The sequence below is a fragment of the Cataglyphis hispanica genome, chromosome 11 (genome assembly GCF_021464435.1).
Source record: "Cataglyphis hispanica isolate Lineage 1 chromosome 11, ULB_Chis1_1.0, whole genome shotgun sequence".
Taxonomy (NCBI): Eukaryota; Metazoa; Arthropoda; class Insecta; order Hymenoptera; family Formicidae; genus Cataglyphis; species Cataglyphis hispanica.
Window position 1 is genome coordinate 5187877 of NC_065964.1, and position 24148 is coordinate 5212024.

Here is a 24148-nt window from a genome sequence, read left to right on the forward strand (position 1 = left end):
TCTCTCTATATATATATATATATATATATATATATATATATATATATATATGTATATGCGGAATAGAATTTTTTTCGTGCCCGTGTAATTGCGAATGACGCGTATATGTAAAGTACGATTACGCGATAATAAGATTATGCTTGCACGTAACGTAATGGCATTAAGTCTCGTGCGAACCATATTTAACAGGCCGGATTGATATTTCAGCGCACCGTTTTATGCGAGTCTCATTACGCGAAATGGCACTCGTCGCATTTTGCACGCCCGACAAACCAATGACAAAGGGAAAGAGAAAGAGGCAGAGAGACGGAGACCACTTGCCCGGACCACTTGTATTTATGAACGAGAGGGAACAGATAGTTTACTATCTTGACTTGGAATTAACTCAATCCCGTTAACACGACGCTCGACTGCCTAGTGTCGTTCCGGAAACGACGCCGACACCCCGTAGTCTTGTACACAGGAAGAGATATCGTAACTGCTTTTCGTCCACGTTTCGTAATAAAAGCCGGCATTATAATTGTAACAGTTGTATATTGCTTTGGAAGAATAACATATGCGGGGAACCTTGACACACACAGATCGTACACTCGCTCTTTCTCTTTTATCATTCCCTCGGCAATTAAATATTTATTAGAACGACTGATATTATTAACCGACACACATTTACCTTCCAGATTTGCGAATGGGCATTAAAGAAATATGAAAATTGCGGTTTCAATCAATATCGCTTTTCCCGGATAATATCATTTTTCAATTCGGTTAACCATCCAACGGATACATTTCTGTTTAAAATTATGTACATTTTTATCGGAATAAGAGCGTTCTCTGCGTGGTTCTTTCTTTTTCGAATGAAATATTAACACATAAATAATACAAAAAAATATAATAATTTTCAAAAAATTCAAGTAGAAAATAAGAGTCGAGCGCAATAAGTGAGTGCAAATAAATTATGTAGAAATATTCTTTAATTGCAATAAATTTTGATAGTGAAATTTTCATATTTAATATATTAGAGCCTTCTCCTTTTCTTATCTATATTAATTTTTGTTTCTCCAATATCATGCGGTCCATAACTATTCGGGAAAAAGGTAATAGAATTTATTTCAATAGTTTGCGTCCGCCAACCAAAATACCTCGCGAAATTATAAAACATTCGTACTTTGACGATATATCTCAAAATATAGTATTAATATAATATTAAAACATGTAACAGAGGGAGCATCATGTTTGTGCATTACTAAGGGGCAAGGTTTGCCTAAATTAAAAATCGAGCACACGCGAGCATACTGGAGCCCCGCGTATACTATTGCGGATAAATCGATTTCTGTTGGACGGCTACAACCGTATATATATATATTTAATAAACTAGTTCCGTGCGCGCGACCCGCTTTCATATACAAAAGATTTTATCGTATCCTCTATCCGATATCGGAAAGAAAAGAAGAACATTCGCGTTTCCGCGCAAAGGGACTCTTCAATTACTGTCACATTTCATTGATCCTCTCAAAGAATCAGTACGATAGAAAATATTCAAATTGACCGTGAGTGGCACGCCGGCTTTGAGTGCTTGTTTCTTGGCCGAGCGCTATAAATTGGAGAAAACACGAGAGAGAGAGAGAGAGAGAGAGAGAGGGAGGAGGGTAGAAAGACGAGGAGCGATCTTAAAAGTCAGGAATCTGAACTCGTTCAGAAAATGAAATGTTACAATTTCACATCAGTGCGTCGGGAATTCAGGACGCGTCGTTATTCGGAAGAAAAAATTCTTTTTTCTCTTCATGCGAGAGAGAAGAAAACAGTCAAGTGAGAGTTGCATATCGTTCTATGAAATGCTCTTCATCTTAAAATATCGCTCAATATCTTATGAAAAATGTCAAATATATTTCAATCAAATTTTGTATAATAAAAAAAAAAAGAAACTTCGAAAAAAGAGTTTTAAAATCACATTTAAAAATGTGATTTTTGAAACATATAACGCGAAACATCCATTTCGTTGCCGTTGTAAATTTTGCATTTTGATAAGAATAAATTATTCGATATACTCTGTTCCGATTTATCTATTGATAATTCATGTTAGTGTAAATATAGCTTAAATATTAATTATATATTGAAATATGTTTCTGTTGATATATATACAGATGCAAATGCGTAATATTTGATTTGTGTGACCGTTGAGTAGCATGATATGATAGTCATTGCGATATTTTTCCATGCCACTAAAAATCGTATAAAAATCTGAAAGATTTTCTCAGCCCACGGGTAATTACAGCTGACTCGTAGGATGTAAACCACGCATCGGACGGGCGTATTAACTTTGCTGCTTTGAAAATTCTAACTTCCGTGCGCGTAAGAGAGGAGGACGATACGAGGGATTATACAGTGGAACTGCCGTCTCGAAAATCCTTCCGGCGTTTCTTCGTCGAGATTTCGCGGAATAAAACCGTATATAAGGTTTTAAGTATACGAGATATATGTATATATATGAGACGATCGAGACGGTCTTTAGTAATAATTCATCGGTCGTGTTTCGGGAATGAAGAGACGAGAAAGCAAAAAATATACGTAATGTATCGAAAGTAAAATATAATGACCGTATATCGTTGGAAATATATTAAATTATAAAATATTGTATATTATAGCGGATTAAAAAAGGATTTCGTTTTGAGAAAGAATATTTATCGCGACAACAAAGCACATACGGCGGAGAACATTCCGCCAAAAGAGAATTAAATATTAAAACTAAATCAATTGTATTGTGATTTTCTGCTAATATCCACGTTACTCGAATAAAAGCACGCGTGATTAACATGTGTCATTTATCGTATTTAAATCTACTTTATCATCATATAAAAAACGCAAGGGATTAATGAATATTATGTGTATCTAAAAAACATCATACTATTACATTTTATTAAAATTATTTGCGCGATAAAAATATATATGTTTCCTTTTTTTAAATACGATTGCCTTTAAAAAAGAAGACTTTGCCGTTGTGTCAAGGGAATTAATTAATTTCAATCCCTTTCCTAAACAGAATTATCACGATTATCGCCGTTGCGAATTTCTCGTCACGGTCAGTGGCAGAGTTTTCGTTGACTCTGAGAGACGAGAGAGAGAGAGAGAGAGAGAGAGAGAGAGAGAGACGAGATCGCCGAAAGAAATTGGCGCGCCACAATAACCGTTTGGAGCTCGTGGCCCATTACCGGCCCATAATTGTCTCCCGAGGCTATAATAGAATGAGCGTAACGATAGCTATAACAGTTGGCGTATACCGCCAATTCCGTTCAATGAAGAATGAAGCGGGAGAGACGGAGAGAGTGGATATGGTTCGCGCGCGGCCCGGCACGTGCCCCGATCTATTCCGCCAGCGAGGCAGCAGCAGCCAACCCTTCGTATTTGCACAGGAATAAGCTTGCAGGAAAGAATAACTTTCTCTCAGGCGCTATCAGCGCGAATCGCGCGATGAATGAGCCATTCGCTAAGCGCTCGTGCGCGCCGATTTCCGTCGCGATAGAAGACTCGACGTAAAAAGGCGGGGCACATTTGCGGAAAAGTTCTCAACCCTCCAAGTTATTTACCGGAATCGATACGCTATCGAAGATTTTTACGAGAGTACTTGGCAGTCAAAAGCGCTTATACTCTATGTATCGTATATTCTGTTATATTGTTGTGTATTATATATAATTCAGCGGGAATTGTGCCGATCTCGTTTGACCGTAAACGTAAACGAAAGTTCAGCGTACAAAGTCGCGATGGAGATTATTGTATCGAGATTGCTTAGCGCGCACTTTACATCAAGCGTTTTTGCGAAAGAAGCGCAACTCAAGGGCAATTAATAAACCGGCGAATGAAATTAGGCGGAAATGGTAAATCCGCCACGGTGCGAAAGGCAACGGTGAGACAAGAATGTTTCCGACGAGGTGCTGTTTGCAATTCCTTTTCGGGCGAAAAGAGGGAATTCCTAACGTCCGTCCATTTACCCAGGCGCGTGATATGGCGGGTATCCGGCAGGCATCCCATCCCCGCTGGCTAGCCGGCTAGGAGATACAGCGGCAAAAGCGAGAGAAGCTCCAAGTGAAACATAAAATCGCACCATCCCATATTCGTCTCTTCTCTATACGTGGCCGTGCCGTATACCGCGGCAACGCCATTTTCCGAGTCAAATCAGTCTAAACGGCGAGACCAATCGCGAGTCCAATCGTGTTCGAAGCTCCGTAAGATTTCGCCTTCGAGCCTATTATCGAAAATTTGGTGGTCGAGAGAATAGAGAGAGGGGGGAAAGAAAGAAAGAGAGAGAGAGAGAGAGAGAGAGAGAGAGAGAAGAAAAACAAATTTCCCTGCCGGTGCGAGAAAATAACGAGACTATCTCGCGCGAACACGTTCACCTCGGAGTTTGCGTACGCTGCACGTACTTTCCTCGTAATCTTGGCTTTCTTCTCGCTCTGCCGGAGAGCATCTGTACGAGGAGATATCCACTGAATTAAGATAGCGAGACGACGCTGTCGCGATGCGATATATAATTAAATCTTCTTGTATCACGAGACGCGACGCTCTCTTCTTCCTCGATGCGTGGTTAATTTTTTTTTTTTTTTTACAAGTCGCAGTAATATATAAATCACGCTTTTTCCCGATGCGGATACGAAATTTCCATTTGTCAGCGAGAGAGCGTAAATTATTCCGGCAAATTTCGTCATCGATCATCGAATTGCGCGATATTTCGCGATGACCAAACGGCGGAGATTAACCGCGAGTATCGAATGAACGTTAATGCGTAAGGGCTACTCGAACGCGATTCCATTCGTTAACGGATGTTGGATGACCCTTTAACGGTACTCTTAAGAGGCACGTTGACTGAACCCGATTCCGTTCGATCCTTACTGTATTATGATGGATTGTAGCACTGACAATGGACTCCAGTACGATGCTAGATTTAAAAGTACAGACCAATAAAAAGACTGAAAGTATTGTAAAATTTAATCCTTATTCAAGGCAATCGATGGGGATCGATATTAAGTATTTTCCGTTTTTGCTTTAATATTACACAAGAACAGAACAATGTCGTATTAGAGCATTCATATATATCGAAACGAACCTCGGAAAGTCGTCGCATTAAATCGATTAGTCGTCGGGGCAAAAAGAATCATACTGTAATCGCCCAACTTTTTCGCCACCGTCTCGCCCCCGCCAACGTCGTCGCCCTCGTTTTTCTCACATTACGTAAGAAAATAGAGCCGGGGCGCACTGCGAAGCGGCTGCTCAAAATACAGTAAATTTGTAAGTCGTTCGAGGCAAGCGCGCCGCCAACTTATTTCAACCGTTTCATTAGCGTTTAGAGGCAGGACAACTTTAAGAAACGACGACGACGTCGTCGTCGCGGCTTTTTAATCGCATCTCTCAGTAAAAAAAGCACGGTGACGCCGTGAAACAAGTTATATTAACCCGTCAAATGTATAATTCATTAAAGAAAAAAAAAAAAAAAAAGAAATAACTTTTTTAATCTTTGATATTTTTGATACTACAAAAGAATTAAATTAAAGTTATTCTACTTAAAATAAAAGTAAAAATTTTTTTTAATTGTAAATTATTTTTAAGAATTAATTTCAATTTGATAAATCTCTCTCTCTTTTTCAAATAAAATAGTTTCAGCGAAATAGATTTATCGAATAATGGCCTTTCGTTCAATTTTTGTTTAGAAAACACCGACTCGTTAAGGCAGCTACGGCCGGAAGATCAATCCCGGAGCATTCAGCGAACTATCAATTTCACGGTGGCACACAGTTTTTAGCGAAGTTAGCCCATGGATGGAGAACGGACACGTACAATAGATCGCGCTGCAGCGACAATCAATTCAAGTTTAAAGTCGGGTACCTCGGAGCGGCCGTGAATGTTACATATCGACCTCGTCCACTCAGGTTCTCCTGCAAATATCATGGCACGGTACGAAGAGAGGCGTCTACCCGGACGGTGAGGGATGCTTTTTCGCTAGCGGTAATAGCGGCGCGTTAGTCTTCGGGGGCATTCTGTTTCCCGGGAAACATGCGAGCGAGTTTTCCGCCATTATCCGGCTTTTTATTCGGTCGGAATTAAGAACACAGATCATGCTAGACGACCGTCATGTAACTTTTGCGCTTATCGTCTCCCGGAAAGGGAGAGGCGGGAGCGAGGGGCGCAGGCAGGCCTTTAACTCGTGAGAACGCTTTCGAGTTGTTCCGCACTTTTACCTGCGCATAATTTTTTCAGCCTGCCGTAAGTGCAGTGGGCCGCGCCCCCGTGCAATTTTATCGACGTGTCAACGATAGGTCAAGCCCTACAAGTTGCCGCGCCTTAAACTTCTAAGCGATGTGTTTTCTCTAGTGCCGACATATTATGGATATACATATATTCCTTCATAGCACTAGATATAAATTGAGAGCGCGTATCTATTTCGCGATAAGTTGGGATAGATGTTTCATAGTGAATGTCTCAATCGATAAATACTTACATGCGACAGAAATCATATTTTGATTCGGCACGAAAGTTTAAATGTCTAACCGTTTATTCTCTGCCCTAAACGCATTCGTTCACTGGTCACGCGACGTGTATATTTCTATCAGAGAGATACGAAACGCTTCATGAAAATTGGTTTACTACATGCCGACGAGCGTGCGATATAAGTGCAATAATTATCTATACGATGATTTAAATCGCCCGAATGTAAATCGCGGAATAAATACATTATCGCGGGCGCGGCGCATTCGTTATTACGTTCATGAATTAAACGACGAGTGAATTACAATGATCGTACAGGCTTTCGGCGTTATCATTTGCTCTGACAAGTTGAGCCTCGACGGCGAAATCACAGTGGCATCGGGAAATGTGCGCGGATGATAGATAGATAAAGAGAGAGCGAGAGGAAGGGAGAAAGAGAGAAGCTTATAGAGGCAGAAACGCGCTACTGCACCTGGATTCATGATTTCTTAAATAGCTCGCAGTAAGTGCCTGGCAATTCGCTTCATTTACATCGTCAACACGTAAACGACTCAAGCAAATAGCGAAATTAATGCGTACCTTCGCGATAATGTCTCTATCTCTTTCTCTCTGGAATACGATAAACGCTTTAATTCGCAAGAGTAAATTTTGCGCCATTTATTTATTAATCAAAACTGAAGAAATCAAAAGCATTGTTGCCCCTTTTCTTTGTTGAAAATTCATTCGAAAATGGAAGATTGATTACTGATGATACATTTCCCCTCTCCATGTGTCATTACTCCAAAAACAATTTCATTCAATACTGATATTGTATACAGAAATTTTCGCAATATTATTTCGTTTCTTTGTTTCATAACAATTAACAAACGTCGGCTAAAGAAAGATGAAAGCCACGCGGTTGGAGCGGATCCCGAATCAGGACGAATAAATTTTCGGATAGATAAAAATAGTCATTCACTTTAATACTTTTTTTTTTTTATTTTACAAATTTCCATATGAATTACGCTTTTTTCTTGTTAGTCAGTTAACGATAAACCTTAACACTGTACTGATTTGATGAAAATTTTCACTTTAAAAATTAATTGTAATTGTATATAATAATTGTAATTATATATAAAATATATATATATATTTATTACGCATACTTTATATTTTGTTATCACGAAACATTTTCCGTTTCGCGACTGTAAACGGCGATGAAATTTCAAGGAGAAAGGGAAAAATCGATGGGGAAACTTTCATCGGCTCGCGTGTTAATTTTGATACGAGCCAATCGGACGAACACGATGCACATAAAATAAAAAAAAAAAATTCGGCCCAGACGATAGCCATCTAACTTTCATACCGGCCGTCATGTCCGTCCGCGACCCGTTTCCCCACGTGCGATGGACATCATCGACATAAAAGCGACATGGGAAAAACGAGAGGAAAGAGATGTCGACACATATATCTTTGATTACCCGTTACATTTTTTATATCATACATCTCCGCGCGAATTGACCGAGGAAATTTGCAATTAAATAATACACTCGGTAGTGACGTCATATGTCGTTGTTTAAAACACATAGAAACTCTTTAAACGGAATTATATACCAAATATTTATAATAATTAAATCTCTCTCTCTCTCTCTCTCTCTCTCTCCAAATTAAATAAATCAAAATAAATAAAATTAATACGAGCTTTCCTTAAAGCTCTTCTCATTTCATAGGCAATAAAAACCTTGTCTACTCTTTTATCGATTTCTTCTCATATGTATGACAAAAGACGCGCCGGTGTCTCGAGATATCTTGATCCGCCTCTATTTGAGGATTCGCGTCTGAATAACGTATTTGCAAGGACGAGCTCTAGGAGCAAATCGCATACGGTGATTTCTACGATGCGGAGCGGAGAGGAGCGGAGAAACGACTAAATTCGGCTAGCCGGCTAAAAATTCAAATCGCCTGAATGCTAAGCATCCGGGCGCTTATCTGCTCGCCAGACTGCGGAATTAAGATCGATATGCGGGATCGTTCCGTCTGGCAGCGCAGGGGGTCCTTTCGCGTTTCTTGCCGGGCTCCACGGTAATGCCGGTCGAAGAGTTACAACGCCGTCTGGCGCCGTCGAAAGCAGCATCGCCTGGCATCTCGGAACGTGAAGGAAATTCCTCAACCCGCCGCTTCCCTCGCCCTGCATTTTTTATGTCTTATATTTATGCAATATTTATCAGCGCGAAATTTTCTGCCCGCGGCCCTGAACGACATTGTATCGATCCACAGAGAGAGAGAGACGCCGAAATTTCGTCGTTGAGTTAAACATGAATCGCGATCAATAAGCGCGGGTTATTGTAACTATATATTCATTTTCCAGGTATATATATATATATATATATATATATATATATATATATATATTATATCCGATATATTTTTTGCGACTTATTTTAAAATGCGGCACAGTGATAAAGAATGTATAATAAAATGCAAAAATACCTCTTCTTTCTTATTGATAAATAATTATCAAAACTGAAAGAAAAGTGAGAGAGAGAGAGAGAGAGAGATGCAAGAGTTAAATTTTTTAAATATTTATAAACATTTTATAAAATTTTCTTTTTCTAATTTTAATTATAAAGAATGCTTGAAATTTACTCTCCAATTGCTTGTTTCCTTTGATTCGTACAACTCAAAAAATATGTGAATAAAGTCGCTTTGTCACTAATATTAATACGATATATTCACCGCACACAGACCGATCGATTCTCTCTTTCGCGAAAGCATCCTAACCGTAATCCACTCTGGAGTTGTCAGAAATTTGAGAACGTTACAGAGTTATCCATCCATAAATGGAGAGCCAAATGCTAGCGATCTATTGTAATTACCAACGCCTGTGCACTCCGAACTTCCGGTTAATCCACTTGGCGGCAATCATTTCATCAAACGGTTTTCGATTGGCGCTCATTTTACAGAATATAAAATCGACACGTTTGCACCCGGCTATTCTCGATTGCCGTATGATAGACCTCGTCTCTAATACAGTGTCTGCAACGCGCTTCCTGCATTTTAATGCACATAATTAAATGCAAAAATGGAGCAACGAGCGAGGTAGCGAGCGGACGCGCAAACGGATAGCAAAAAAAGAAGGCTCCGAATTAATCGACAGCATCACTTCAACAGGTCGTCATTCCCGTTTCGCTCGCGAATTCATTAAAACGCGTTTAATCAATTACGCACGTTCGACATCTCCTTCCGCTACTCGCCTAGCTGACTTTTCGACCAATTAACAAACTTGCTTGATAAAACAACGATTATTTATCCGACGGCGTATCGTCGGCAAATACGCGGATGCATTTAATCGGCGCGCGCGCTTCCAAAAAGTTTCTTCTTCCTCGGCTGATCCTGTTACCAGAGAGCCAGAGGATTAAGCACGATACACGGACGATTGCCTTACACGATCACCAAAGTAACTTTCACGTTATCATCTCATCCACTGGCCGTTTATCCTGTGCAGCGTTAGCTCGGCCAAAGAAGAGCCGGTCGAAGCGCGCCAAGGCGAGAAAAGCTATCGAGTTGCGGAAACTCCCGAGTGTGAAGGAAACTCTTTAATGTTTTCCTCCGCGTTCTTTCGTTCCTTTGCTTGCTAGCCGCTGTCGAGAAATTTATTTAATCGACGCAGCGACTAACGAAATTCCGAACGCGTCGTAACACTTTACAGAGGAATTCGCGGTTCGATCGTTCGTAGAAGCATATTGGCTTCCGCAATCACTTTAGTCGCTTCCATTTGTCCCCTCCCTCAATGTTTTATCGAGCAAAGAGAGAAACGGAGATCTATTTGTTGGAGTCTTAATAATGCCCGAGGGCATATGTAATGGAATATTGAAAGAATATATGATATCTCGCGTCTCGGCAATATTTTTTCCTTTTCTATTTTCAAGATAACGGATAAGAGTTTTACAGTTTTCGGATGCTCAGATGACCTTTTTCTAAATTGTTACAATTTTTTTTCGCGTAAAAATGGTCTTGAATAAGGCGAGGGAAATTCCGATAGTCTGAAAACTACTTGATTCTATTAATCAGAAAATCATCTTGATCGGATTTGGAAGCGCGCCCTTTCCCAATATTTTTACGCCTGTCCCTTTATCTCGGTCGAATCACAAAAGAAAAAGCGTACATGACAAATCAGTGTGTATATGTACAATTAAAGTAGTAAAAATTTGTGTTTAAGACAATTCTATCTGCACTGAAAGAAAGATCTTATCGAGCGCAATAACTTTCGTAAATGCGAAAGAGATTCTATATCACGACCTACATCTCGTGGCAACGAGAAACTATGCGAAACACTCTTCCACCTGCTTTATGTTACGTGTAACTATGCGAAGAGCGCGACGAAGACGCGACTCCAATTCGATCCTCGAATAACGTTTGCGCCAATATTATGTTTCTGCACGGTTAACAGAATTTCCATTCTCTCTAAAGTCAGAAAATCGCTCATAAAGATTACAGTTAATAGAATCTCTGCGTGTACGCAATCTCTTCTCTGAAAAAGCAAAAAATTATTAAGATATTCTCATCAATCTGTACAGCGGCAGATTTTTTACCTTTTTTTTTTTAATAAGATTATTTATATAGCACAGTCTCGTCTTATTGCCATTCAAGATTAAAGAGCGCGAAGACGCCGATGGACAGTCTGAAAAATGTCGGAATCTCTCAAGTAAAAAACGGCATTATTCACATTTAAAATTCCACCACGGACAAGTTCGACCCGTCCAGTATTAAAAGAACCGCCTGCGTTATTTGGACAAGGGAACCGCGAAAAACGGAAAAGTGGTAAGAAAGCAAGGTAGATAGAAAGTCGAAAAACCGCAAAAATCTATCAAGCAACCAAGGGGAATTACCCAATTGGAATTCGTCGACGGTCAAAATGACTATTGCAAACTCCTCTTGGCACTAAAAGGACCCTTGTAACCCCCCCCCCCCCCCCTTGTTCAAGAAACAACCGCGAAAGCTCTATCGCCGCTAAAAACTAAATAATATAAGACCGAAGAAACGAGAAAAAAAAAAAGAATCCAAGGCGCGAGTAAAAGAAAATTTTATCAAGTTTGAAATTTCTCGTCGTCGAAATTCAACGATCGTTTTAATCTTTACCAATTTTAAACAACTATCTATACATCGCGTGTAAAAGCTATAACGGTGGAAAAAAAAAAAATGAATAAAGTATAGGAACAAGCTGCATGTGGAGGATAAAATAATGTAAAAGTCAATCGAGAGAGAAGCGGCAGGATTTGGAATTTTACTTTACGGCATCCGGTGGTGGAAATGACCGCTCGCTCGCCTCCTTCCGGTGTTAAATTACTGCTCTTATTTGGACAAGTACGCGAAAGATCCTCCGCGCGCGGATGCGAGGGGATTTAACGCCGGGATCCCGTTACCGGGACAAAGGATTAAAGCTCGATGCACGGACGATCACCAACTAACTTTCGCCTTATCCTCCCATTTCCCGTTTCTCGCCGCAAGCTTGCCGGCACTCGGCCCAAGTAACGCGGCGGAGTGAGCGCAGGGGGCGAGAAACCTGTCAAGTGCAATAACTCGAAATGCGAGAGAAATTCTTTCGCTACCGGGGGGCCAGACGCGCTCCTTCCCGTGCGCAAGTGGCTGCACGAAACGCCATTCCTCTTACTCTTTTTGTGCCTTTTTCAACGTAACGCGTAGGGGAAGCCCATTACGCCACTGTGCGAGCGAGTTGATATCGAGTTCTCTCTCTCTCTCTCTTATAGTTCAAATAAGGAATAATAGTCATCTCGAGATTTTCCGAGTTATATTGCATAACACACTGTTTCAGAATCATTAGATTGTAAACTAATTATACATTCATTAACATAACATTGTTTACCTCATTCACGGTTTATCTCTAAAATTATATCGCATCATTGAAACAATAGCATTGTATTCGAATTGCTTTGCAGATATTGTTAGACTCGTAATTCGAAGCTGCGTTGATTTGTAATACGTACTAAGAGAAAAATTGCAATTGAATAAAAGATACTACGTATATACGTATATAATGGCAAAATATCATTCGCGTGTAAAAGTTCGATAGAATCTGATTTCAATCCAATCCATCGGTGTAAGAGACGAAACAGAGAGACTTGATTTATAAATAAAATATATATCTCGCAGATTCTTCCTCCCTCTCTGTCCCCCTCCCTCTTTCTGACAATTGTCATTGGGCGGTCTCGCAGGACAATCGCGGAGAAGACGACTCTCCTTACACTCTCGCCTCGACAATGGAGCGGTGTCATACGGGCCACTCGGAATTTCGGATTTATGGCGAGAAACATATTCCGTACGTCCGATGGCGTCCAAGAAGCGTATATACGCCCGCAATTCCCCCATAAATTCGAAAATCTCGAGAGTCGCGCCAGGATACTCCCAGAGGGATCGCCGGTCGATCCTATTATCGGGCCACAGGATTAAGCCCGGTGTACGGAAGATCGTCCCGGACGATCGCCAACTAACTTCCGCGTTATCCTCTCGTCCGCCGGCCGTTTTTCCCCAAGACCCGATATGTCGCGATGCGGTGCGGTGCGGTGCGGTGCGATGGTCGGTCGGTCGAAAGAGGAACGACGACACGATACGCCGGCGGGTTCGAAAGGGACAGAATCGCTGCCTCCGTCCGCGCTCCTCCGAGCGGAGCGTATTTCGCCAATTTCGTTAGCGCCCGCACGGACGCGCGAGCGCGCTTCCACCCACTTCCGTGTAAGCGCGCACACGTATATACATATACGTATAACACTCCTGCGTTATACGTAGTGAGAAACGCGCGCGTACATAGGGAATGCACGCCAAGGGAGAAAGAGAGAGAGAGAGGGTGGGAAGGAGGGAGGGAGACAGGAAGAGAAAGAGAAGTGCCCCGCGATAGAAAGAGAGAGACGGAAGATTTTGCAGCGATCATCGACTTGGAGAACGGCGCAGTCGCCCAGGAACCAACTCGAACTCACTCACCCTGCCCTTCTCCTCTTCCTCCTCATCCTCCTCGTTCACCCGAAACCCCCGCAACCTTCTCCGGATAGTTCCATCCTTCTCGCGCTCCTCTCCACCCCGCGCTGCCAGGTGGTCTTTCACCCTCTACGGCACAACCACCACCACCGGCAGAACCACTGCCATCACCTCCACCACCACCACCACCACCACAGTCGGCCGCGTCGGCAACGGTACCAGCAGCAGCAGCACCAGCAGTAGCAGTAGCAGTAGCAGTAGCAGCAGCAGCAGCAGCAGCAGCACTGCCGTCGCTACCACCTCCTCGGACTCCGTCGCATCTCTCTTTCTCTCTCTCCCTCTCCTTCTTTCCGTCTTTCTCCATCTCTCTGTTTCTCTTCCCCTGTCAATCTCTCCCTTTCTCACTCACGTCGCTGCACCCTCCGCTAGTCCCGCCGCTCCAACCCTCTCGCGCGCGCCTCGGCGCCTCGTCCTCCTCCGGTGCCAATGCCGCAGTACCGACTGCTTTCCGCGGAAGGTGGAAACCCGTGTAACACGACCGTATATAGATTTTCAATTAGTCAAGGGGCGGCAGCATAGGAAATTATGTGTCGCGTGTCACCGCGAGCCGTCGCGAATACTTGAAGCGCGCGTTCGTCGTTGCCGATTATCGTCGTCTTCATCGTCGTCATCAACACATCGTGCACCTCGTCGATTGAATTTCGTCGCGCGCTTCTCGTTCCACGCGCCAGCGGCAAAAACCGCGTGCGTTTCGCGCTCGTGTTCGTTCCGTTCCTCTCCGTCGGCTAAGCGTGGAAAGATCGATTTCCTACGCGTACGATAGATAGAGAGAGAGGAAGAGAGAGTCTAGAAAGACAGAGAACGGAGAGCGTGTGCGTTCGTCGCGATCGAGTGTTTACCAGGGATCACGTTGTGGATCCGTTGTGCGAGAGGGAACGATGACTCGTCGTCCCGAAGCCGCGGGAGTTAGGAGATAGGTCGATCTTTCGCCTGCCACGAGGCGCCGCGCCGCGCCAAGCGCATCATCATCGCCGGATTATTCCCGACGATCTTGGAGAACCGGAATCACTCGCGGGAGCGAGAATGCTGCGCGCGGCCTTCGTCGTCTTATTGCCACGGCTCCTCGTATTGTCGTCGCTGCTCATCCATTCAGGTACGAAGAGATCGTTATTGTACTTTGCCGCGTATAAACTATTCGACAGTGAAACGCTCGGAAATTGACGTATAAAGTATATTTGGATGAGCATATATTATATAGCAAATAAAGCGGTAGGAGAAACTTACCGTTGAAATCAGTAGGAGAGTTTAATAGCGACGAGAAAGAGAGAATAATAATCGTGCAGATTATTTTTATACGAGTGACGAATTATGCGTTCTAAAGATTCTCATCAACGTTTTAGGGCACGTGGACATATTTCCATAAATTAGAGAATAAATTGAAGATAATTTCGATTTAAATCTCTTCACATGTAATAAAATTAGATGTTATTATATAAAATCTTATATACAAGTACAGAGTTTCTCTATATGTTAAAATTTCTCTAAATTATTCTATAATTTTAAATATAATGTAGAAATATACTCAAAGTAATAGAAGGAAGAAGCATGATTACTATCACGAGTCAGCGTCGACCTACGACAAATAACGAAATTTATCTGCATGAACGAAAAGCGTTTATAAGAGATATCAAAATCCATTTTTCGACACGCGTGCCGAGAATATTTCGATTGCTCTGTCCAAGTTCAATAAAAGTGCATGAATGGGTGCTGATTTGCAAATTAAAGCGCTGCTCAAAAAATGATTGGATTCTATTTTCGTCGGGCGAGTCGATAGCGTTTGCATTATATGTGATAAGCGAATTAGTAAATTAACGAACCCGCTAATACCCAATGCGAATTTCACAATTATCCTGAAATCGTCCGATTAAATCGTCGACAAAGGGAGAAAGGGAGACTCGGATTGTATATCGTACATATATATCGTATATCGACAAATGCATACTCTTGTGCGCGGCTTGTCTAGCCCGCTCGCGCGCGACAAAATGCAACGTGACACGAGAGGAATAAAAAGAATACAAACTAGACGAATAAAAGCTAGTACCTACCTATCTACACAAAACGGCATGCATTTATGTATATCCATGCAAAGCGCCGGGAATAACAATCGCGTACAAAAATAACAGATATCTTCGATCGCGCAACAAACAGAAATTCACGAGTATGCGAGATAATTCAATTATGTCCGAGTTATCGGTAACAATTCGAGAAATTTCGAGAAATCAAACGCAATTTAATTCAACGAGTCTAAATATTTGTATAAAGACGAGTCCACGAGTTATTTTCGAGTTAAGCTCGAATAAATTGAAATAACACAATCGGTCAGAAGAAACGCCGAATTTTTCGCCTACGCCATATATAGACTGTGAGAACTTTTTACCGAGCATTATATCTTCCAATCGAAGCCGCGATGTTTCGCTACAAAATCAGTTCGCCGATTCAATCATCCCTGTCTGTTATCGAGCGCATTTTTACTATTCGCAACAAAAAGGAAAAAAAAAAAAAACTTTGTTTCAAGTTCGTACTTAATTAAAACATTCGCGAGCCGCGCGGCCCCACCGTCTTTCCCTACGAAATAAGTAATAACGAATTTGCGGAGGGCATAACTACTGTTTGCGAATTGTTGGAGATAATAGAACGGTCGGCGGGGCTTCGAGCAAACCGTTGTCATTCGGCAATTGTCCCTTCGACCTCGCTTCGCTGTACATATCGATCGGCGTAAATAAAATTTCGAGATTGTCGTTAAAAAATATCAAAATATCCTTCAATTTTTAACTTATCGTTCATCCCAACGTGCACCTAACCAGCGTTGAAATTAGTTGAATGCTTTAACCTCGTTTTCCCTGGATGTATTTTTAGCGAACTGTCGCGCAAAGATTTTTCGTAATTAAATTAAAAACGTTCCTTGCGATCGGCGAAGCGCTTCTCGTGCGTACATAGGTAGATAGATCCATTCACAATAGTGAATTTGCGGAGGGTAACTAACCGTTTGTAAATCGACGGACGGAGATGGAGGATAATGGGACGATCGACAGCTTCAAATAGCGATTATCGTTCGGAAATTATCCCCTTCGCAATTGTATTTCGTCATGGCCGGAATGAACCCACGCGATTTAGCGCGTCTTACCTATAAGGTCGGTCGAGCGGCCAGTCCGCCTGTTAAATGCGCATTGTCACGTGACGTTCGTATAAGGGTAATTAAGATTTCTGAGATCGTCACCTCGTCTACCCGCGGTTATTTATAACCGGCCAATTACCGTATCTTAACTTATTTGTCTTGCCGCTATACACGCGCTATGCAAGGGCCCGAGAGATATTTTAAAGCGCAACGAACCGCACATTTATTATCGAGCCTCGCCGTTCGCAAAATTATTATCATCATCGTGTGTGTTTGCCAGAATTAACATATCGTTGCTGCGCACATCTTTCGATAACATGTGGTTATCGGATGACCCAGCATATTTGTACAAATGTTTTCACCTCATTATCTATTCCGGAAATTTACATATCGTGCATTCGCGAGAGAAAATTCTCATCTTTTTTCAATAGCTATTTTTAAGAAGAAACTCGGATAAATCGAAGCATATAGAATGACTTGTAAAATTTAACTTTATTGAATACACAGAAATATATATCGGATACTTTATTATATATATGTATATTCGACCACCAATAATAGGATATCAGTTATTCATTATGAGCCGAAATTCTTATATTTCGGCCATCACCCATCGCAGATTGCAAACGTCGAATCAAATATTTATAGTTTAACCTTTATATCCCCCTCCCCCTAGAATTTTCCTTCTTTGGTGAAGCGTATTGCTGCGGAAAATTCGTCGTTCGCGAAATCCCTGCGCGAAATCCGCGTAACAGCGAGCCTAAAATAACAGAGATAGCCGAAAAAAATAACGTGCATTTGCATCCTGGCCAACAAGCGTCACGAATTATTCAAAGTATTTCATACTACGGCGAATCGTGGAAATTTCATTCGCCGCGACGGCGAAAGAAAGAAAGAAAAGAGAAAAGCACCGGCGCGCGCGTCTCGTTAAACGCATAAACTCACCTCGCATTAGCGCGAGTGGGCGCGTAAAAAAAAATGTCCACGTGGGACGGGCCGCCGATATCCGGGGTAAGGATACGACAATTAGAGAGCTTAAATTCTCGGTAATGCTGTAACCCCCTCCTCCTCCTCCTCCTCTTCCTATGGAAGGCAACGATGGCGGCACATAGCCATCGACCGGTCAACGGCGGACCCGATTTCAAAGTTAAATCGAGTTTGAACTTTGAACCGCGATCGCGGCACTGGAACCAAACCCAGATGGCGAAGTACGCCGTGGCTGAGAGTTAACGTTCGTTATCGCGGTTCGCCGGTCGAAACCGAAAGAACACGACTTCTCGCTTATCGTCGTCACTTTCGCGGATGGCGGTTTCCTTCAGCCACGACGACGACGACGAAGGGTCCTCCGAGGACGTTTCCCAATCGGAACTCACGACACGATCATCGTGTAAAGCAATCCGCGCGACGAAATCTCGTATGGGGAATTCGTTTCGTAATCGGTAGTAGCTACCGCTCGGGAAACTGTATTACAATGGATCGTTAACTCAAGTACCATAATTGGCTCAATTTCCGATAAAATCCGATAAAACGGCGGCGGCGGCGGCTGCATTCTCTATACATACGGTTTCGTTTAAATGAAACAATACCACGCACACCGTCCGCTCCTTGCTCTGCGCGTGTATTTTCCTCTAGTTTTCCCTTCCCTTATTTCCTCCTCTCTCCTTCTCTCGTTCGACAAATCTCTATGCAAAACAGTAATCAAAGATATACTACTTTTTTTTATCGCGCGCAACGTCGCGCATAATTTAATATATAAAGCACCCGGCTAACTTAATTACGCTCGGACGAGATTTATTAGCTTGTCACAAGAGTCTCGTCATAGCTCGCGCAAGATCTGACGTTTTCCGGGATACGCGAAACTTTGTAATTTTATACGCGCAAGGATATAAAAATGAAATGCATTGATTCATGAAAGCACTGTATAAATTTTACAATTTTATAAACGAGAAAAAAGAAACCGACACATGGGCCTTTTATAAAACTGCCATTTCAAAATTCATTCGACTGATTAGCCTGCTTAATCTAATCCATTTTCTATTACAAAACTGAATACGACTTTATACAAAATTCAATAAGATTAAATTTTATCATTATTAATATATAAAATTCTAACAATTATTTATATTTTTCTTCATTTTCTTTTTCTTCTGCATGAATTTTTTCATTTATACTTCTTTCATACATTATACTTATTTTATTCAAAAGTGACAATCGAGTAGATCAATGACAGATATCGTAGACGCGAAAAAGAGAGAGAGAGAGAGAGAGAGAGAGAGAGAGAGAGAGAAAGGAGTTTTGTTTAATAACTGTCTTATAATCTCGAATCTCCACGGTACGTGATCACGCACGTTGCCAGTCTTTCGTCGTTGCCGGAAGATAACAAAGGGTGCGTTGTTATTTTTTTATTCGCGGCGCATATGTATATCGCGCGCGCGTGCGCGCACTATTTCGCATGCGGCGCATTCTAGAGCGTAAGCCCGGCATCGTTAAAATAAACAGAATCACTTGTCGAGGTAATTCTGCTTATCACTCTCTTCGCATGCGCCACGCGCAGATTTATAGATACGGCTGCAAATAAACAAAAAGAGAGGGGGGAAAAAAAAAAAGCGAAAAAGAGGAACGATGAGTACACGGGCGTGCATCGGGCGTATATCGCGAATGCGTTTTCCGCTTCGAGATTGTCCATCGCGTCATCCGCAATCCGGCGCGTGATACGCGTTTAATACTTGGCGACTACATTTTTCGCGTGGCGTATTTTTTCTAGTTTCCAGAACTTATTTTACCACCGGGACAATTTGCCTCTAGAAGGCAGTAAATTCTTTTATCTGTCCGGCAGTCCTCCCATCCTATCCTCTCTCTCTCTCTGCTCTTTCTCTCACCCCTTCCTCCAACGTTTCCTACCTCTTTATTTCATATTATTTGAGCGCGGAAAATGCGAAAAAATATTGTGATACTCTAGATAAGAAGCGCATGTACCGTTTAACGCGCCCATTTGCCCGAATGATTAACACTCTGGCGTCCACATGTCCCCGCGCGGACATACTTTTTCTGCTCTTTGTGAGATATGCAAACATATAATTTTATAGCCGCTCAGTACCGCTGTTCCAGCTCGCGAGGTCGTATTCTGAATTATGATTTAAATTATTTAACACCGACACACACACATGGGAATTTTTGTTGAGCGCGCGACAGGAGGGTAAAAGGACAAATAATCGAGCCCTCGAAATACTTGATCCTCGCAAAATTTTTTGAAAAGAAATTCCCCATAAATGTTTATAACGTGTGCGTAAAAAGTGAACAATTTAAATGTTTTCCTTTACTCTCGAACAAACAAGAATATAAAACAAAAAATTATACACGCGGTGATAATTATCGCGCAAGTGTTTTTTTTTCATCGAACTCGGGACGATTCGTTCGCAGACAGCAAACGAAACATTTGCGCGTAATTTCGTTCCTTTTCGCGGGCCATTAATTACACGCGCGAAGCAAATCTATCGGAAAGCATTATCATCGCGGCGGCACGTCAAAATTATGTACTTACATCCAGGAAGCCCCGCTATTTGCGGCGCTCTACGCCGTGATTAATTACGGCAACTCGATCGTTTTATCACTTTTTCCGCTCGTCGGGAAGCATTATACCGTGTAACGTTATATACGAAGCGTCTGGATTCGATGAAGCCAGCGAAACGGCGATGAAACGGCGTTGATTGCGTCTTTTTTCGATCACGCTTGGATAATTTCTCGAGTTTCTTCTTTATCCGACTTTTCTATTTCCCCCGTTCGTCTTAATAAGCTTATGACTTATGCCGCCTACGCATCTACCGTATTTTATGCATTCCTATAACAAGAAGGGTTCTCGTCGAATGAGCAGATTCTTATCCTCTCGGACGAACCCTTATTACACGGGAAATTCCAATATTCGCGTGTGCTTGAGTGGGAAAAACAGATTGCACCGTTCGGAGTCATTGTAGCTATCATAGCATAAGCAGATGAAATAATAAACCGACCAACAACGCTCCCTTTTCATCCCCCCCTCCCTCCCACCCACCCCCTTACCAGCACTCTCATCCTCCACATGAGATTCAACCGATAGGTCGGATTTCCTCCTATCTCTACATAGAGACAGCAGCGAATTTAATTTGTAAATAGCTACAACCGAGCGCACGCACGCCGGATATTAAAATAATCACGCGCTCGAATAGACTAATAACACATAATGTGAGTAATAATGGAATTAATGCGGCATATGCATTTCAAATTACAAATATTCTACCGCGTTCAAGCTCAAACATCACGCCGCCATTTCGAGTGAGTTTTTTGAAAATTTCCCAGAGAGCAAATCGACCGTTTAAATACAATCTCCCGATCGCGATCCGTTTTTCCGCGAGATAACGCTATAACCGCAATATCTTTTAATAGATTCGAAATAAACATTTAATAAATGTGATCGACTATATCAAATGGCGTGAAAAAAAAAAATCAGCGCCAAGTTTTTAAGAAAGTATTTTTCGACCCATGTTTGCGAGAAATTTTTTGTTTAAAATTAAATTTTCTATAAAATCTCAAAGTCTGGCCGGTACGGGTCCACCCTGTATACTCTCGACGATGTAAATCCATTTATTTATTATTATCTTTGTCTCTAAATCTATTTAAATAAACACATAAATCTAACTCGTAAAGCGTACGCCGTCTATTTTTCGAGGATCACGCAACAGCGGGATTTCCTCAAATCTGGAAGTCTCCGGAGGTGTAGTTGCGGATTAACGCCCCCGCTGCTAGGCGAACAAATTTATAATCTCGCCGGCGATACGTTCACAGCAGCAAGGATTAATCCTCGTATTACGGCCTGATTTACAGTGCTAAATCACGCGCGCGCGAGCATTCCCGCAGTTTTTGGATGCATTTGAACAGATCAGCGCGTGCGCCCGTGCCCTCAAACACGGATATAAATAATAAATATTTCACGTCGTATTTGTCGTCGTCGTCGTCGTCAGCTGTCTGCTTCGTCGTCGTCGTTTCTCTATCGTCATCCTCCTCTACATCTACCCAATTGCGTTTAATTAAATCGACCGTGTCCGCGTCCGTCACGAGCACGTGCCGACAAACGCGCCGCGTCACGTCGTTGCCCGCACTCGATGGGCTAAAAAGATACAACAAGCCGGTAATGGTAAATGTTTCATTAGCGCGAGAGCGCAGCAAATTTGCCGCGGAGTAATATCTCCGGAGAGAGGGATCAAGGGATGGGTGGGGGTGGGGGTAGGGGAGGAAGTAGAATCGCGATAACGCGCGCCAAGTATAATACATACGTGTAGGTACGTACGTGGGTGCGCGAGAGACGTCCTCTCTTGTCAGGGCAAGAGGCCGCCGACAATCGTCGCCCGCTTTTATCCAATTTATTTGCCGCGCGTGCACGAGCGACTTAACATCTACGCGCGAGCAACGTACGCGTATCCTTTGCATTTACATGCGAGAGGAAGCTCCGGAGATTTGTTCGCGTCTTAGGATAGGCGGCGACCCTATATCTCGCTTTTGCGGTATTTTAGACGCGTGTGAGACCGCGCAAATAAAATCGTGACGCGTCTCTTCTTCCTCCTACGTATAGCGGCAAGGAAGGAAATGAATCAGGACGCGGTGAATTTTCGAGCGCTCGTAAACAAAGAATGCCAAACAAAGAGAGAAATGCCGCCTCTTTCAATGTATCATATCATTTCATTTTGAAAATGCGTTAGAAAATCGTTCGATTGCAGCGCTTTAAAAGATAACGATAAAAGAGATTCAGTCGCGTCTCGTGCTTTACATTAATATCGCGAAATGTTGGTCGATGAGCAGGTTAACGTCTGTATGAAAACGCCGTCTCTCTCTCTCGCCATCTCAAAGAGATTCGTTAGTTGCCCGATTCAACAGAGCGCGGCGAAAAATAAACGAGTCGCGGGATGCTTAAGGTCCACGATAGAGGGAAATCGATTTTGGAACTCCGAGAGATTAACAATTCAATCGACCTAGCGATTGCTACCGGTTCGCAATCATTTCCCTTCGAAGGAATAGGGTAATTTCAGAAATTGTTTATCCTTTCGGTTTGCGTGCTGAATCAGATATCGACGGTTATAAGAATATAATCCAAGTTTAAATATAAAACGCAGAAATATAATTACATAGATTCCAGAAACGTTACAGCGACTTTATAATATACTTATTTCTGAATAAAAAAAATATATATATATATATATATAAAAACCTATATGGAACGCGCGCACGCACAACAATGAGTCAACAAATGACGTAAACAATTCAAAACAATCAGCTATTTGTAACACAAAAGATGAACAAGCAATCTATTCATTTTATTGAATTTTATCTTCGCAGTCACGAATGCTGTATTTTATTCTATCTCTTTTTCTCCTGTTCTCTCTCGCCGATTATTTTTTATATATTTAATCACTTTGTTGCCAATCAACAACGTGACGCATTCGAGAGTTAAATGAAAGCTATTGATAGCGAACCAGCAACATAGTATACAATTACTTTATTATCCCCATTGAATAAAAAAATAAAATGAAAAAAAAAAAAATTTCCAAGTGACGGAGAAAAGACCACTGTTCCGCCGAGCGAAATCGCACGGCGTGTCTGCGAGCGTATTAATTTGACGTGTCGCGACGTTTCTCGGGTTTTTGCGATAATTAACATAGCGTCACGTACACGTCTGTCCGTTAGGCGAAAAAACGTTTCACGCGCCACCGAGCGATAACAATCGCGACTCCTCGCTTTTCGCTCCATCATTTCGCGTTGAAAATGCGGGGATTTAAATTCAGGGACGCGGATATTAACCGATATAAAATCGACGGAGAGAGGGGGACCGTGGCGCATATATTCCTGTCGCGCTATCCGCGCTCAGCTGCTTGAGGAGAATAACAAGGCAACATACGGCGAGGATCAATTATCGGGTTCAAGGAGCACAGCAACGGCATCGGGAATCGGTATCGCGGGCCCCGGTATTGAATTTATCGCAGCAGCTTATTTCCGCCGGTTGAAAGGAATATTTATACGGGCGCGGGAGCTAATTTATCTCGCAAGAGGCGTTTTATCGGCTATGCCCGATCGGACATTCGTGAGCGGTTTTTATTTCCCCCGCTTCTATCCTCCTCCCCTTGACCCGCGTGACCGGCGCGCGATACCAACAAAGTGACTCTCGAATGCGCCCGAACATGATCTCGACAAGATCGCGTAAAGGCATACGAGAAAGTGAAACACGATCGGACACGAAACGATCGTACACGCGACGACAGTACGATCAGATACCCTGTTTATATGCTTAATAAGAGAGGAGCTGGGGGTCAGAAAGATGACATGCACGCGTTCCAAAGAGGGGAAAAATTAATTTCAGACATATATATATATATTTATTTAAATTAAATTCAGATATATATGTGTATAGTTTTTTTTGTTCATAATCTCGAAGCTTAAAATATTGAAACCACCGAGTTAGGCGCGAAAGGCGCGAATCTCAACGACGGGTCTATGAAAAATCTACTGTAACCT

The 24148-nt window shown here is 42.2% G+C and overlaps 2 protein-coding genes across 3 annotated transcripts in view; one reads left to right on the forward strand and one right to left on the reverse strand.

Annotated features, from left to right (window-relative positions):
* LOC126852791 (uncharacterized) overlaps window positions 1-13600 on the reverse strand; it is a 147550-nt gene extending 133950 nt beyond the window's left edge. The window contains exon 1 of the mRNA XM_050597954.1: window positions 13444-13600. Coding sequence (XP_050453911.1) covers window positions 13444-13469 — 26 coding nt within the window. The 5' untranslated portion in view covers window positions 13470-13600. The remainder of the gene's footprint in view (window positions 1-13443) is intronic.
* Window positions 1-24148, forward strand: part of LOC126852792 (uncharacterized) — a 194915-nt gene that overhangs the window by 160952 nt on the left and 9815 nt on the right. The window contains exon 2 of one of the 2 annotated variants that reach the window (XM_050597961.1): window positions 5694-5964. Coding sequence is in view for 1 of the 2 variants with exons in the window: in XM_050597960.1 (XP_050453917.1) it covers window positions 14521-14590 (70 nt within the window). In the remaining variant the exon portion in view is untranslated. Of the gene's footprint in view, window positions 1-5693; window positions 5965-13698; window positions 14591-24148 lie in introns of those variants that run through there. The other variant, XM_050597960.1, reaches the window with a different exon arrangement.